This window comes from Vespula vulgaris, chromosome 14 (genome assembly GCF_905475345.1).
Source record: "Vespula vulgaris chromosome 14, iyVesVulg1.1, whole genome shotgun sequence".
Taxonomy (NCBI): domain Eukaryota; kingdom Metazoa; phylum Arthropoda; class Insecta; order Hymenoptera; family Vespidae; genus Vespula; species Vespula vulgaris.
Window position 1 is genome coordinate 4,396,891 of NC_066599.1, and position 12,360 is coordinate 4,409,250.

Below are 12,360 nucleotides of genomic sequence, written 5' to 3' on the forward strand. Positions count from 1 at the left end.
ATTTTAATTAAATACAATATATGAATATTAAATGTTAACTAAAATTAAATATTATCAGAATATTAGTCTTAATAAGTATTTTGCTATAAAGGATTCTTAATAGGTTATTAAAAATATTCATATAGATGTTCTATATAAATGTGTTTTATAAATCTTTATTGTGCTAGTATATTGATAACGCAATAATATTTATCATTTTTACAGTATTGTAGATAATATAGGAAATGGATTTTGTTTTGAGATAACTAATTTTTTATGTTGATGAGATATATATCCTTTTATTTTTCCTTCATATATCAAGTTTGAAACAAGACATTCCGTTTCATCCATGTCTACATCTTCAATACCATGCATTTCTAAGGCTGAAAGTAAACTTTGCACTGGTATCTGATGTGTGTTTAATACAAGATATACTTTCTTAAATAAGTTTCTATAAGCAATTAATTTTAATTTTTCAACAATCAAATATATTCCAGCACCAATAAAAAATGTTTCATGTTTTGCCATCACTCTTTCTAAACTACGTAGATCTCCTTTCTTTACAGATTCTACTAATTCCCAAAATTCCATTAGATTATATTTTTCTAAAAGAGTTTTCTTTGGCATATATCCAAGCAACATTTTAACTGGGACAAGGTATGTTAAAATTAATCTTTTATTTTTGGAAGAATTCTTATGGCAATGTTCAAATGCATATGTTAAATATGTATCAGCTGAAATAAAATAAATAATGGTATTAAATTAAGACAAAAGTTATGATGAATTAATTATAATAAAATAATTCTTACCAGTTTTGTAATCACTATCAAACATAGCTTTACGACCAACAAAAAACTTATATGTGATTTGTTGAGCTAATGCAAAATGATCCTTATATGGAGATGATTCTATTGCTCTTATTAAAGGTCTACATAAATGTAATTTATTAATTCTAAAGTAAACTTTTAGTAACTGATTAACTAATGCTAACATTCCCCATCTTTTTGTATCATATTCTGAACTGCGATTGTCAGCAGCACATACTCGAAAACAACCCATTAAACATTCTGCACATTTCTCAAGGACTTCTCCAGGTTTCATATTTCTATTTGTTTTTGAACTTTCTGTACAAACTGCTAATAATCTCAATTCTAAACACATAACATTCATAACTCGTAGCATCCAATTCTCTTCTTTCTGCATTTGAAGAATTTTAGTCAGAGATTGAACTGCTGAACTTTGGTAAGTATACATTGTAAACGGATCATCTTTATTCATTGCTGCTATAGTCCTATTAATATAAATGTAAATTATTTGTTATTTTATTCTACCATTAAAAAGAATACATAATAATCATTATTTTAAAAAATCTGTTAATACTTTAAGTGGTAAAGTACTAGATCATCAAAAGGAGCAGATAAATGCTCCATTGCCTTTGTCATAGTTGCTTCTGAACCAATATTAGATATCAAAATATGATTGTGTCTAAGGGAAAGTAGATCCTTTAAAAAAAATCATTATTAATTATAAGAAATATTATTATATCTTTTTCAAAACAAATAATACATTACTCACTGCTAATACATCTCCATCTTGATTGAGCCACATACGCCGTAACTATTTAAAATAATATAAATATAACCTTAAAGAGCTATGATCTTTTATGTTTAAAATATCTAAATATTTGTATGTTGAATTACCTGCATTATATATGAATCCATTGTAAATTTTATGATACAGTCATTTATATATCAATTTTTACAATTAATATATAAAAAAATACAATAAATTACTATACATCTTTAGATTATTAGTCAGGCGAAGTAATATCTGTCACTTGTTACTAAACTATGTGATTGAGTCTGTAAGGTGCTATGGAAAAATCATACATATAAATAAAGGCGGGAAAATTCCTTAATTTAAAACTAGTCAAACGTGTTAAAGATGCGTTTATATTAACTAATGGTAGTGTTACGTCCTACACTGACCCTAACTTAAAATATGTAACATGAATAAACGATATGGGAATCTACTTTAACCGATATAAGAATTAAACATATGTTTTAACATAAATATGTACAAAGTTTTCTATCATCGTATAAAGAGAGACGTGCCTACATAAATGGAAAGCGCAGGAATAACAAACGCCAACTCAAATGTAAGACACTTGCATTGAATTCACAGAGCTTTTTCTTTTATTCTTACCAGCATGCAGCATCACAAACGTCCGCAATCGCCATTGGACACTCGCCGCCAACTACTAGGGAGAGAGCTATGACGAGCCAATGATGACACTACAGAAAATCACTTCTCGTTGATTGGGCAACACTCCTATTTAACTGGCTGCACACGCCATCTCGACGATTGTTGCTTATATCATTTTGCCGTATTAATTACTAAGTTTATTGCTCAGGTTATTGTTTAGTTATTACTCCGATATACAATTTATGAGACTTAGTTTTTGTTACGATTATTATTTGAGTCGTAGTTATTACTATTGTTTTGAACCGATCGTCATTCTTGTGCAGTTATATTTATTGTTGTTTTAATTAAATTGAGCATTATTAACAGTTCTCATCATCGAAACCAGATCAGAGGTAAACCACAATATTCTCATTTATCGAAAGTAAAGGTAAGTGTCATTTGATACTCCGTTTTGCATATCATTTGTGCCAGTCCTGTGCCATAGAACTGCACAGAGCAGGTGAAGGCTATAAAGGCACATAATCTCAAGATTGCAGGAACTCCTCCAAGGGAATTTATTTTCCCGAGACCCGTGCTCGTGAGACGTAACAGTAGATTTAGTTCAAAAGATTTTTTATAGGGATGTTGGATAAATCTAGCTATAATATAGTCTATGGATGTACGTTTTAAACTTTGAGTATATTTAACAGAAAAAAAGTATTTGTATGTTTCTTTAAATACACGTTACATTTACAATTTGTGATGTATTTACTTTCTGATTTGATAGAGAAACATTAGTTCGTACAATATTTATTAAATATAAATTACAATGCTACGAAAACGTATACGTACATATGAAAGAAGAAATATTCGAAATCCGTTAATAAAAATTAGTGACTTTACTAAAGTGAATTTAATATTAAAAACTGACGATATTCCCAAAAAACAACATGGAATTGATAACCTTAATGGAGATAAAATAAGTGAAGATTCATTAGATTACGATCCTTTTGAAACAACATTTGATAGAATTGCTAAAGACGCAGTGTAAGTTCTTAGGTTAATTTATATTTTTTAAAATAATTAGCATGTTTTATTTCTTAATATAGAGTACCACCAATACCACCTGATTGTATTAACAATAACTCATGGAGTGGTAGTAGTTCTGATATAAATAGCGAGGAGGAAAATAAAAATGAATCTTTATTTCATATTTCCTTTGGTAATTCTAATATTGATGTCAGCCCAAATATGAAGTATAAAAAGTCTATAAAAATGTTATCATATAAAAAAAATATTAAACCCAAAAATAAAAAGACACGTATAACAGGAACTTTATACAATTCACAGTATATAAAAGAAGTAAAAATTGTTAAGAAAAAAAGTCAGATTAAGGTACTTTGAAAAATATATGATTATTATAATAATTGATAATGATAATATGATTGAAAATAAATGTATAATATTAAAAATGATGTCATTTTTAAGAAGTATATAAGAATATTTATTTTCAATTATACTTTCATTTCTTTTTAGGCTTGCAAAAGTAAAAGAATAAAGAAAGTTCAAAAAACAAGAAATAAAAAACAAAGTAAGTTAACAAATGCAAGGAGTTTATATTCTGTGTTAAAAAATTCTAATGATATTGTTAAGTCAGATATTGTTGATACTAGTATTAATAAAATGACTAATAATAAGAATATTAATAACAGTACTATCCCTTACAAGAATATCCATAAAAAAGAAATTGATTTATTACCTTGCAATAAATCTGAATTATGTAGCCCTTTAAAGGAGACTACTAATGTCCCAAAAATTAATGATAAAAAGAGAACGTGTCAATTGAAGTTTATTAAAAAAACACAAAAGATTAATAATGAAAATAATGAACACTTCTTATCATCAGTATCACATAACATTTCTGATTCAATTGGCAACAAGTTTAAAATTAAACCTTGTTCTGTAGTACTGTACAAAAATAATATGGAAAAACGTAAGTTTATAGTTAATAAATCCAAATGTATGGTAAAAGAATGTCGTTTAGTTTTACATAAGATATCAAATAATTTTATAAATAGCAAATACAAATCACCCATGAATGACTTGATCTGTAAAAGTTCAAACGGAATAAGAAAGGATTTAAATTCTGAAAAAAATCCAGTGAGTAGCACACCTATCGCTACATCTAAAAGGAGATCAGCATATTCTCCTTGCTATTCACCAATTGATATTACAAAATCTCATATTGTAAGCGATATTCCTGCATCGCTTGATAAGTTACAGTCAAACGATTTGCGTACATTAAATAAGACAAGCATAAATGTTTCCACCAATGTTGAATCAGATATGAAGGATAAGGTTTTATATATAAAAGATAGAAAAATATGTGTATTAACATCAGTAGATAGTAATTTGTTAAGTGGCGAAGGAATTAAACTTGATACAGAAGAACATGAAATGATACATTTAAACATTTCTAAAAAAAATTCAAATTTTATCAATAATAGGAAAACAGATGTTACAATATTTATAGATGATAACATTGATATAGCATTGAGACAAAAATATAGCAAAACACATCAGAAAGAAAATCCATTGCTAGATAATGTAAACTTTTCTATAGAGACAAATAGATCTTGTTCCTTGTTTGATGATCATGAAAGTAAATTATATGCTATGGAAAATGATAACAGCATGAATGCAATAAAAGAAAAATTATTTACAAATACGAATGTGCATGAAAGTAATGCTAATACTGAACTAGACTTGAAACCTATTACTTCAGATATGTATAATACTGAACAAATTATAAAATCAGAAATATTAAAGGTAGCAAAAAAGATAATAATATTTTGATAATAAATATCATACAGTTTATTTGTTTTTATATAAATGCTTTCTAATTTTAGAAAGAAGAATCGCGTACAACAATTACAAAAGAAAAATCTAATGAGGAACATATTGAGAATAAAGATACCACTGAAGAAAGAAGTTATGACAAATTAATGGATGAAAATCAATGTCAACTCAATATGAATGAAACAATTAATTTTTTCACTCGATTGAAAAATTCAGTAAAGGTTACTGAAAGGGAACAAGATAGAAAAAATAACTTTTACTTAAGTAACATTTATGAAAATGAAAATAATATTATTCAATATTCAACATGTGAAATGTCACAATATGATGACAAAGTAAACGAATATATTTTGAGTCAAAATCCTACGAAGAATTTGACTGATACTTCTGTAAATATTATTACAACACATAGTGATGAACCTAATTCATTAATCAATAATGAAATAGCTTCTTTATCAGGAAAGTTTATATTTTTAAAGCCAGGCAAATCTTGGACACGTTCTTTATCCATTTTACATAATTTTCAGAATGGATTAAATTTAAATAAAACGTCTATTGAAAAAGGTAAAAGATGGAGACATAGTGTTAAGGATATATTAGACATGCAGAAAAAAGGTAACTTTAGCTAAAAAAAATATATATATATATATAATTATTTAAGAAAATATCAATAATTGGAACACTACATGTAATAAACACAAAAAAAGATCTTATAGTGTGTTTGTTACAGATGAATGTGATACAAATCAGTTTATCAATTCGAAAAGATTTGTTAGAAGAACTTCTATTCGTGTTGTGCGCGATAGTAGAATTATTAAAAATGCTAGTGATACTCCATTTCTTGAAGTATATGGGATTAAAACTACTGTCAAAAATGAACATATATTACCAGAAACTATTTGTAACACTGAATATAGTACTCAGCATAATGATATGAAAAATAATTGTCCAGAAATTTATTCGTCAGAAACTGCAAAAGATGTTATTTTACAAAAATGTTCCCAAAAAGATTATTTATCATTCAAAAATTTGTTTTCAAGAAAGTGAGTAAATTAAAAATTATATATAACATTAATATTTTCAAAAAATTCAAATATTTTACATTTTTATAATAGGTATTTGAAATTTTGTCGAAAAATAGGAGAAGGTGTATATGGAGAAGTATTTCTTTATGAAAAGAACAGACAAAAATCTGTTCTAAAGATTATACCTATAGAAGGTGTCCAATTAGTTAATGGTGAACCACAAAAGAAATTTAATGAAATACTCTCAGAAATTGTTATTGCAAAGTATGTGTTACTTCATTGTAAGTTTACACACACATTTTAATCTTAATTTCATAATTTTCAGAGAGTTACATAATTTAAGATTTAATGAAAATCACAATACAAGTGGATTTGTTGAAGTGAAAAGTATTAAATGCATTGAAGGAAAGTATCCTAAAGAAATGGTACATTTGTGGAAGAAGTATGACGAAGAAAAAACATCTGATAATGATTGTCCATCAATTTTTGATGAAAAGCAACTTTATATTTCTCTTGAACTTGGTCATGGTGGTCAAGATCTTGAATCTTTTGAATTTCACACAGCTGTAGAAGCACACACATTATTTATACAGGTATTATCAGTAATTTTAAACAAGTAAGAGGAAACAAATTATAATAATACTTTATAAAGTATATGTAATAACCAATAATACCTTAATATTAATTATCAAAATTTTTTCGTAGACTGCATTAGCATTAGCAATCGCTGAAAGATCACTTAAATTTGAACATAGAGATTTGCATTGGGGAAATATCTTAATTTCTCATACAGATGAAGAATATATATACTATAAGCTTGATAATAAAAATATTTCAGTTTTAAGTAATGGTATAAAAGTATGTTTTTTTTTTGTTTATGATATCAATCATATCTATAATAATTTTTATAATTATTTGTATTAACTACATTACTAAATTTTATATTTACTTACTTAAAGGTCTGTATCATAGATTTTACTCTTTCAAGAATGTCATATCAAGGATGTTGCATATTCAATGATTTAGCGTTAGATCCTACTTTATTTACTGCTCAAGGTGAATATCAATTCGAGATTTATCGTCTTATGAAAGATAAATTACAGTAAGTATATATTACATAAATTCAAAGTTAATGTAATAACAGTAATAATAACGATGATAATAATATCAATAATGTTATTATTTCTAGAAATAATTGGCAAGAATTTGAGCCATACACAAATATTTTATGGTTGCATTATGTCTTGGATAAAATGTTAACAATGGTTAGATACAAAAAGAAAAATCTAAAAAAACATAAAAATGCTATAATTCAGCTTTACGATCTAAAACATATAATATTATCTTATCAAAGTGCATTTGACTTTGTAAATAATTGTGAACAAATCTCAAATTTATTAATAAAATGATAAAAAATATGTAAGAATAATTAAAGTAGTATTAGCCACATATGAACTATACCAATCATGCTTATTGCAAAAAAGCAAAGCTTTTATAGGAAAAGTGCATAAAAATGTATTAATGCATACTTTTTAAAGAAAGTGAATAATAAATCTCTTGTTTTATAATCTTTTTTTTATTTTACTTGTTTCATTGAATTTATATATGTTAGAAAAAGTTTCTGTTTTTTTATTGTTCTTTGTGGAAAGTTCAATTATATCATACAAATGTTCTTTAGAACAGTCCATTGGATATTGAGCACAGTACCATTTATCTTCTACTCTATAAGGCTTGACATCAAGATTTGTTTGATATAAAACTTTTGATAATAATATTCTCTTTATAGTCTACAAATTCAATAAATATAAAATGAATAAATAACAATAATAAAAGGAGAAAGATTAAATTACATACCTTAGCAGTTATATGACTAAGAAAGTTACCAAATATTCGTAAGCTTTTTATGAGTGAAATCTTTTTTAAAGAATTTAAAATATTTACCATACCTTCATCAGTTATTTTATTAAATGAAATATCTAAAAACTTAAGCTTGGAAAATGGTATAGTATGACTTAATATCCTTAAAGAAAGAAATAATTTTATATATAATACAATTTTGTACAATAATAAATATTAATAATAAATAATAGAATTAACATGTAAATATAGTCTTGTAAACTTTTGCAAATCATTCTATTACCTTGCACCATGATCAGTTATAATATTTTTGCTCAAAATAAGGCCACGTAAAGCAGAAGTTTTTATAAGCCAATTAGCAAGATGATGCATTCCATGATCTCCTATATTATTACACGCAAGATCAAGAAAATGTAATGTGTGATTATATTGTGCATTTATCATCATACATTCAATGTCATGGCAATTAAAACCACATTTTTGTAAATGCAATGCAAACAAACAAGTATTATTCTGTAAACAAATTTAAACATAGTAAATTGTGGAAAATCTTTAAATAAATTAATATTATAAAATATAAAGTTACTCTTAACATATGTCCAATAAGAGTTGCAAATTGTTCTGCATTAAAAAAATACATACATCCTGGATTTGGACGACTAATGTCCAAAATTTTTAAAGTTTCATTATACATAGGTTGATCTAATCTCATAACTGTTGTGAAATATATTAAACTTGAAATAGTTTGATCAACTTCTGCTATATCCAAATATTCTAAGTATGGATTTTTCAATAATAGTAATGCTATTTTTTTTGAAGACTGTAACAATTATAATTATCTTAAATTTAAGAATTTTTTAATAAACCTATAAAGAAAGAAGAATAACAATAACAATTACTTCAATGCCAAACTTATTCCCACTTAATTGAAGGCTCTTGATACGTAAATTTTGTCCTATTTCACACATATAATCAATACCTGCTTCCATTATATTATTATTTTGAACATTTAACTTGTATATATTTTTATATACCTAAAATAATATTCTTATAATATCGCAAATTAATATACTTTGATTTTAATCTATCTTACAAGTAAGTAAGTAATTAAGTTTTTGAAGCCAATACATGTGATTTGGTTGTATGCTAAGTTAAGGGATACAATGTCTTGATTTTGTTTGAGAAATATCAATAAAAATTTTATATCCGAATCTTCTAATCGCTTGCTAACATTAGAAATATATACAATTTATAAATGATCAAACATTATCTCTTTAAAAAATATTAACAAATATTTATTTTAAAATACGATCACCCCTTTGCGATAATTAAATCCCTTCCTTTTAACACCAAATTTCTTGTGTTATTCGCATATTTTTCGCAAAAACACGTAAAATATTGTTCATTGTTCATTAAGTTTTGCTTTGTTTTAGACTGAAAAATTATAAAGATCGTTGATATATAACATCTGTCATACTTAAGAAATTATTTCATTGTATATTAATTTTAAATTACATATGTAAGAAATTACTAGAACAATATTACCATGTTGTTAATTTAGACAATCAATAATCCTTGTTTAATTATATCATGTTAATTGTAATTGTTTCAGAAAAACAATGTAATATTTTTAATTAAATCCAAACTTTAAAGTTACTAGTACTTTTTTTATTTCTATCATACATATTTTGATATTTTTTTAGTTACTAAATTCATTAGTATACACGTAATTTTTAGTGCTTTTCCAATCAATGGAATTAGAGAAAACATCGAAGAATATATGAAAATGTTATAACAGAGTTTTCATATAGTATATAACATATATGAAATTATTGCAGTAAAAATAATTTTATAAAGTACAGATTTAAATTACGCGGGTTATTTACTATATCTTTCATCTTATACTAACTTATCAAAATATTTCATCTTGTATATTAAAATGTTTATTTGAAATTTTAATACAAAAATTATAACAATATTACTTTTATCAATTAAAAACATGATAGTGTTTAGTAAATTAAAAGCATGGCTAAAAAATTACTAAAATATTGGTAACATGTGTGATTACGTAAAATTTATACTACATATAATATCTATTTATTGGATCTGACATAAATGCGTTTGAACATTTGTAAAGTTTTAAATATAACGCTTGAAAGTTTAAATGTTTTTATAAATACTTCCACATGTTTAATTAATTTTCATTCATCTTTTGACTATCGGTATTCATAACAACACAACATTCGAGATATTTCGAGATATCTGAACGGGCAAAGTTAAAAGCCTTAATATAAAAAATAATTTTACAGGTAAATACGAAATTATGAGTTACAATTTATAAATTTTAATATATATATAAAGTGATATATGTAATATATTTATTTAAAATATTATTTTACGGTAATTTCTTAAAATACAAGTATAATATCGTTTAGGGTTAGAATTGCGTAAGTATTTTACGAATATTAAAATTACTACAAAAATGAATAAATTTTATTTGTATTAATTTCGGTTCAATTATTTTATATTGTTATGATCATATATTCTAGATATAGATTATTTTATTTCTTGATGTGAATATTACTTTTATTTTTTACTAATTATAGCAACATATATATATGTTAATGGTATTAATATAATTGAAATAATGGGCAATACATTGACTTCTGCATCTGTGTCAGCTGCTGATGTAATTATGCCAATACAGCATAGTAGTAATCAACAACTGTCTAAGTCCATAATATACGAATCAGATAAATTTCAAAATGTACCTCCACCGGAATGTCCTATGCATATAAAAACAAATCAACAATCATCTAAAACATCTATATCGGAATGTCCAATAGATCATATGAGCGAGAATGAAATAAATCCTCTTAATATGGTATATATAGTACATAGTATATAATAAAATTTAATATAAATTATAATAAGAAAAAAAGATTTTTTTTTGTTAAGATTTTTTTATATTATTATTAAAAGAAATAAATATTACAGATGCCACCTGCCAATCAACAACCAGCACCTGATCAACCTTTTCCTTTACCAACTGACAGACAAATCTCATCAATACCAAAAGCAACAGGAGATGGTGAATTTTGGGTTTATCCATCACAACAAATGTTTTGGAATGCTATGTTAAGAAAAGGATGGCGTTGGAAAAATGAGGATATAATGCCAAAAGATATGGATGATATAATAAAAATTCATAATACTAATAATGAACAAGCATGGCAGGAAGTTCTTAAATGGGAAGCACTTCATGCACGTGAATGCAATTGTCCTAAATTACGTAGTTTTGGTGGAAAAGCTACACAGTATTCACCACGTGCACGAATTCGGCATTGGTTAGGGTATGATTACAATTTATATGAATTCATAGAAATAATACAAATTATAATGTTATTAATACAGATTTACTTTGATATCTACTTTAGATACGAATTACCATTTGATCGTCATGATTGGATAATAGATAGATGTGGTAAAGATGTACGATATATTATTGACTATTATGATGGGGGAGAAGTGGATGAAAGATATAAATTTGCTCTTCTTGACGTAAGACCAGCTATGGACTCTTGGGAAAATATTTGGGATCGCATGAAAGTTGCTTGGTGGAGATGGAGATATAGTAATGAGGTGCAAGAGCAAACATCCACAATCCAAATACATTAAAATACAGTATTTATAGAAATTAGATAGATATTTTAAATGAATTACATTATAGAAATAAGTGTAAAGAAGATTGTAATGCATTTTTCCATTTCAATAATTGTTAAACAAAAAAGCAGCTATATCATGGAAAGTTTACTTTTATTTTATTCATTGTATGAAAATTACTAAAGAAGAGTTACACTTTCAGATTACACATAAAGCATAATGCACAATGAATATGTATTGTGTTAACATTATAATATAAAATGAAAATAATATTTTTTTATTTTATCTTTATTTATTGATACCATAAAAAATTAATGAATATAGTAATTTTTTAAAAATATGTATAATCCTTTTATTTATATTTAAAAATTTATTATCTGTCACAATTTACACATTAACTTGCTAGCAAGTAACATTTATAAGATGCATCTGTACACATGTACTATGTTAAAAAAAATTTAGAAGATATAGGAAAACAATTATCAAAATATTAAATGTAAAGTAATATTATAAATTAAGAACATATATGCAAAACCAAATATTCATTCCTTTAAATTTACAATAATATGTATAAACAACTTAATTTAAATTATATTAAAAAAATGTTGCGATACAACACTGCAAATGATATGGAATTACTTGTTTTTTAATTATATATTAAATTTTTAATCAATATTAATAATAATACAAAATTAATTTTTTATAATATAAACATTTATCTGCAAAAAATAGCTAATCTAAAATATTTAATTAAACGAATAATTAATTTATTATAATTTCTGAATAATATAAC

The 12,360-nt window shown here is 25.1% G+C and overlaps 4 protein-coding genes across 11 annotated transcripts; 2 read left to right on the forward strand and 2 right to left on the reverse strand.

Moving 5' to 3' along the window:
• Positions 1-139: 139 nt before the first annotated feature.
• LOC127069146 (PCI domain-containing protein 2) lies at positions 140-1,862 on the reverse strand. Its single transcript, XM_051005889.1, has 5 exons — positions 1,680-1,862; positions 1,555-1,596; positions 1,360-1,481; positions 789-1,270; positions 140-713 (listed from the first exon to the last, which is right to left on the reverse strand). The coding sequence occupies exons 1-5, from the start codon at positions 1,698-1,700 to the stop codon at positions 199-201; spliced, it is 1,182 nt and encodes a 393-aa protein (XP_050861846.1). The 5' UTR covers positions 1,701-1,862; the 3' UTR covers positions 140-198.
• Positions 1,863-2,256: 394 nt separating this feature from the next.
• LOC127069144 (uncharacterized) lies at positions 2,257-7,615 on the forward strand. Of its 7 annotated transcripts, none has more exons than XM_051005878.1 (11): positions 2,257-2,842; positions 2,951-3,210; positions 3,273-3,558; positions 3,700-4,992; positions 5,073-5,637; positions 5,753-6,065; positions 6,138-6,311; positions 6,373-6,640; positions 6,753-6,905; positions 7,007-7,149; positions 7,237-7,615. In XM_051005878.1, exons 2-11 carry the CDS (start codon positions 2,993-2,995, stop codon positions 7,454-7,456), a joined length of 3,633 nt encoding a protein of 1,210 aa, XP_050861835.1. In that variant the 5' UTR covers positions 2,257-2,842; positions 2,951-2,992; the 3' UTR covers positions 7,457-7,615. The 7 variants fall into 7 exon arrangements, with proteins under 7 accessions (XP_050861835.1, XP_050861836.1, XP_050861837.1 ...); XM_051005879.1 differs by having other exon boundaries at positions 2,257-2,611; positions 2,714-3,210; XM_051005880.1 differs by having other exon boundaries at positions 2,257-2,611.
• Positions 7,477-9,631, reverse strand: LOC127069195 (leucine-rich repeat-containing protein 34-like). Its single transcript, XM_051005971.1, has 8 exons — positions 9,450-9,631; positions 9,220-9,338; positions 8,804-8,938; positions 8,491-8,724; positions 8,188-8,417; positions 7,902-8,067; positions 7,618-7,834; positions 7,477-7,502 (listed from the first exon to the last, which is right to left on the reverse strand). Exons 3-8 carry the CDS (start codon positions 8,891-8,893, stop codon positions 7,477-7,479), a joined length of 963 nt encoding a protein of 320 aa, XP_050861928.1. The 5' UTR covers positions 8,894-8,938; positions 9,220-9,338; positions 9,450-9,631.
• Positions 9,632-9,955: 324 nt separating this feature from the next.
• LOC127069137 (holocytochrome c-type synthase) lies at positions 9,956-11,839 on the forward strand. 2 transcript variants are annotated; one of them, XM_051005867.1, is made up of 4 exons: positions 9,956-10,213; positions 10,511-10,788; positions 10,902-11,257; positions 11,342-11,839. In XM_051005867.1, exons 2-4 carry the CDS (start codon positions 10,552-10,554, stop codon positions 11,580-11,582), a joined length of 834 nt encoding a protein of 277 aa, XP_050861824.1. In that variant the 5' UTR covers positions 9,956-10,213; positions 10,511-10,551; the 3' UTR covers positions 11,583-11,839. The 2 variants fall into 2 exon arrangements, with proteins under 2 accessions (XP_050861824.1, XP_050861825.1); XM_051005868.1 differs by having other exon boundaries at positions 10,204-10,351.
• The last annotated feature ends 521 nt before the right edge of the window (positions 11,840-12,360 follow it).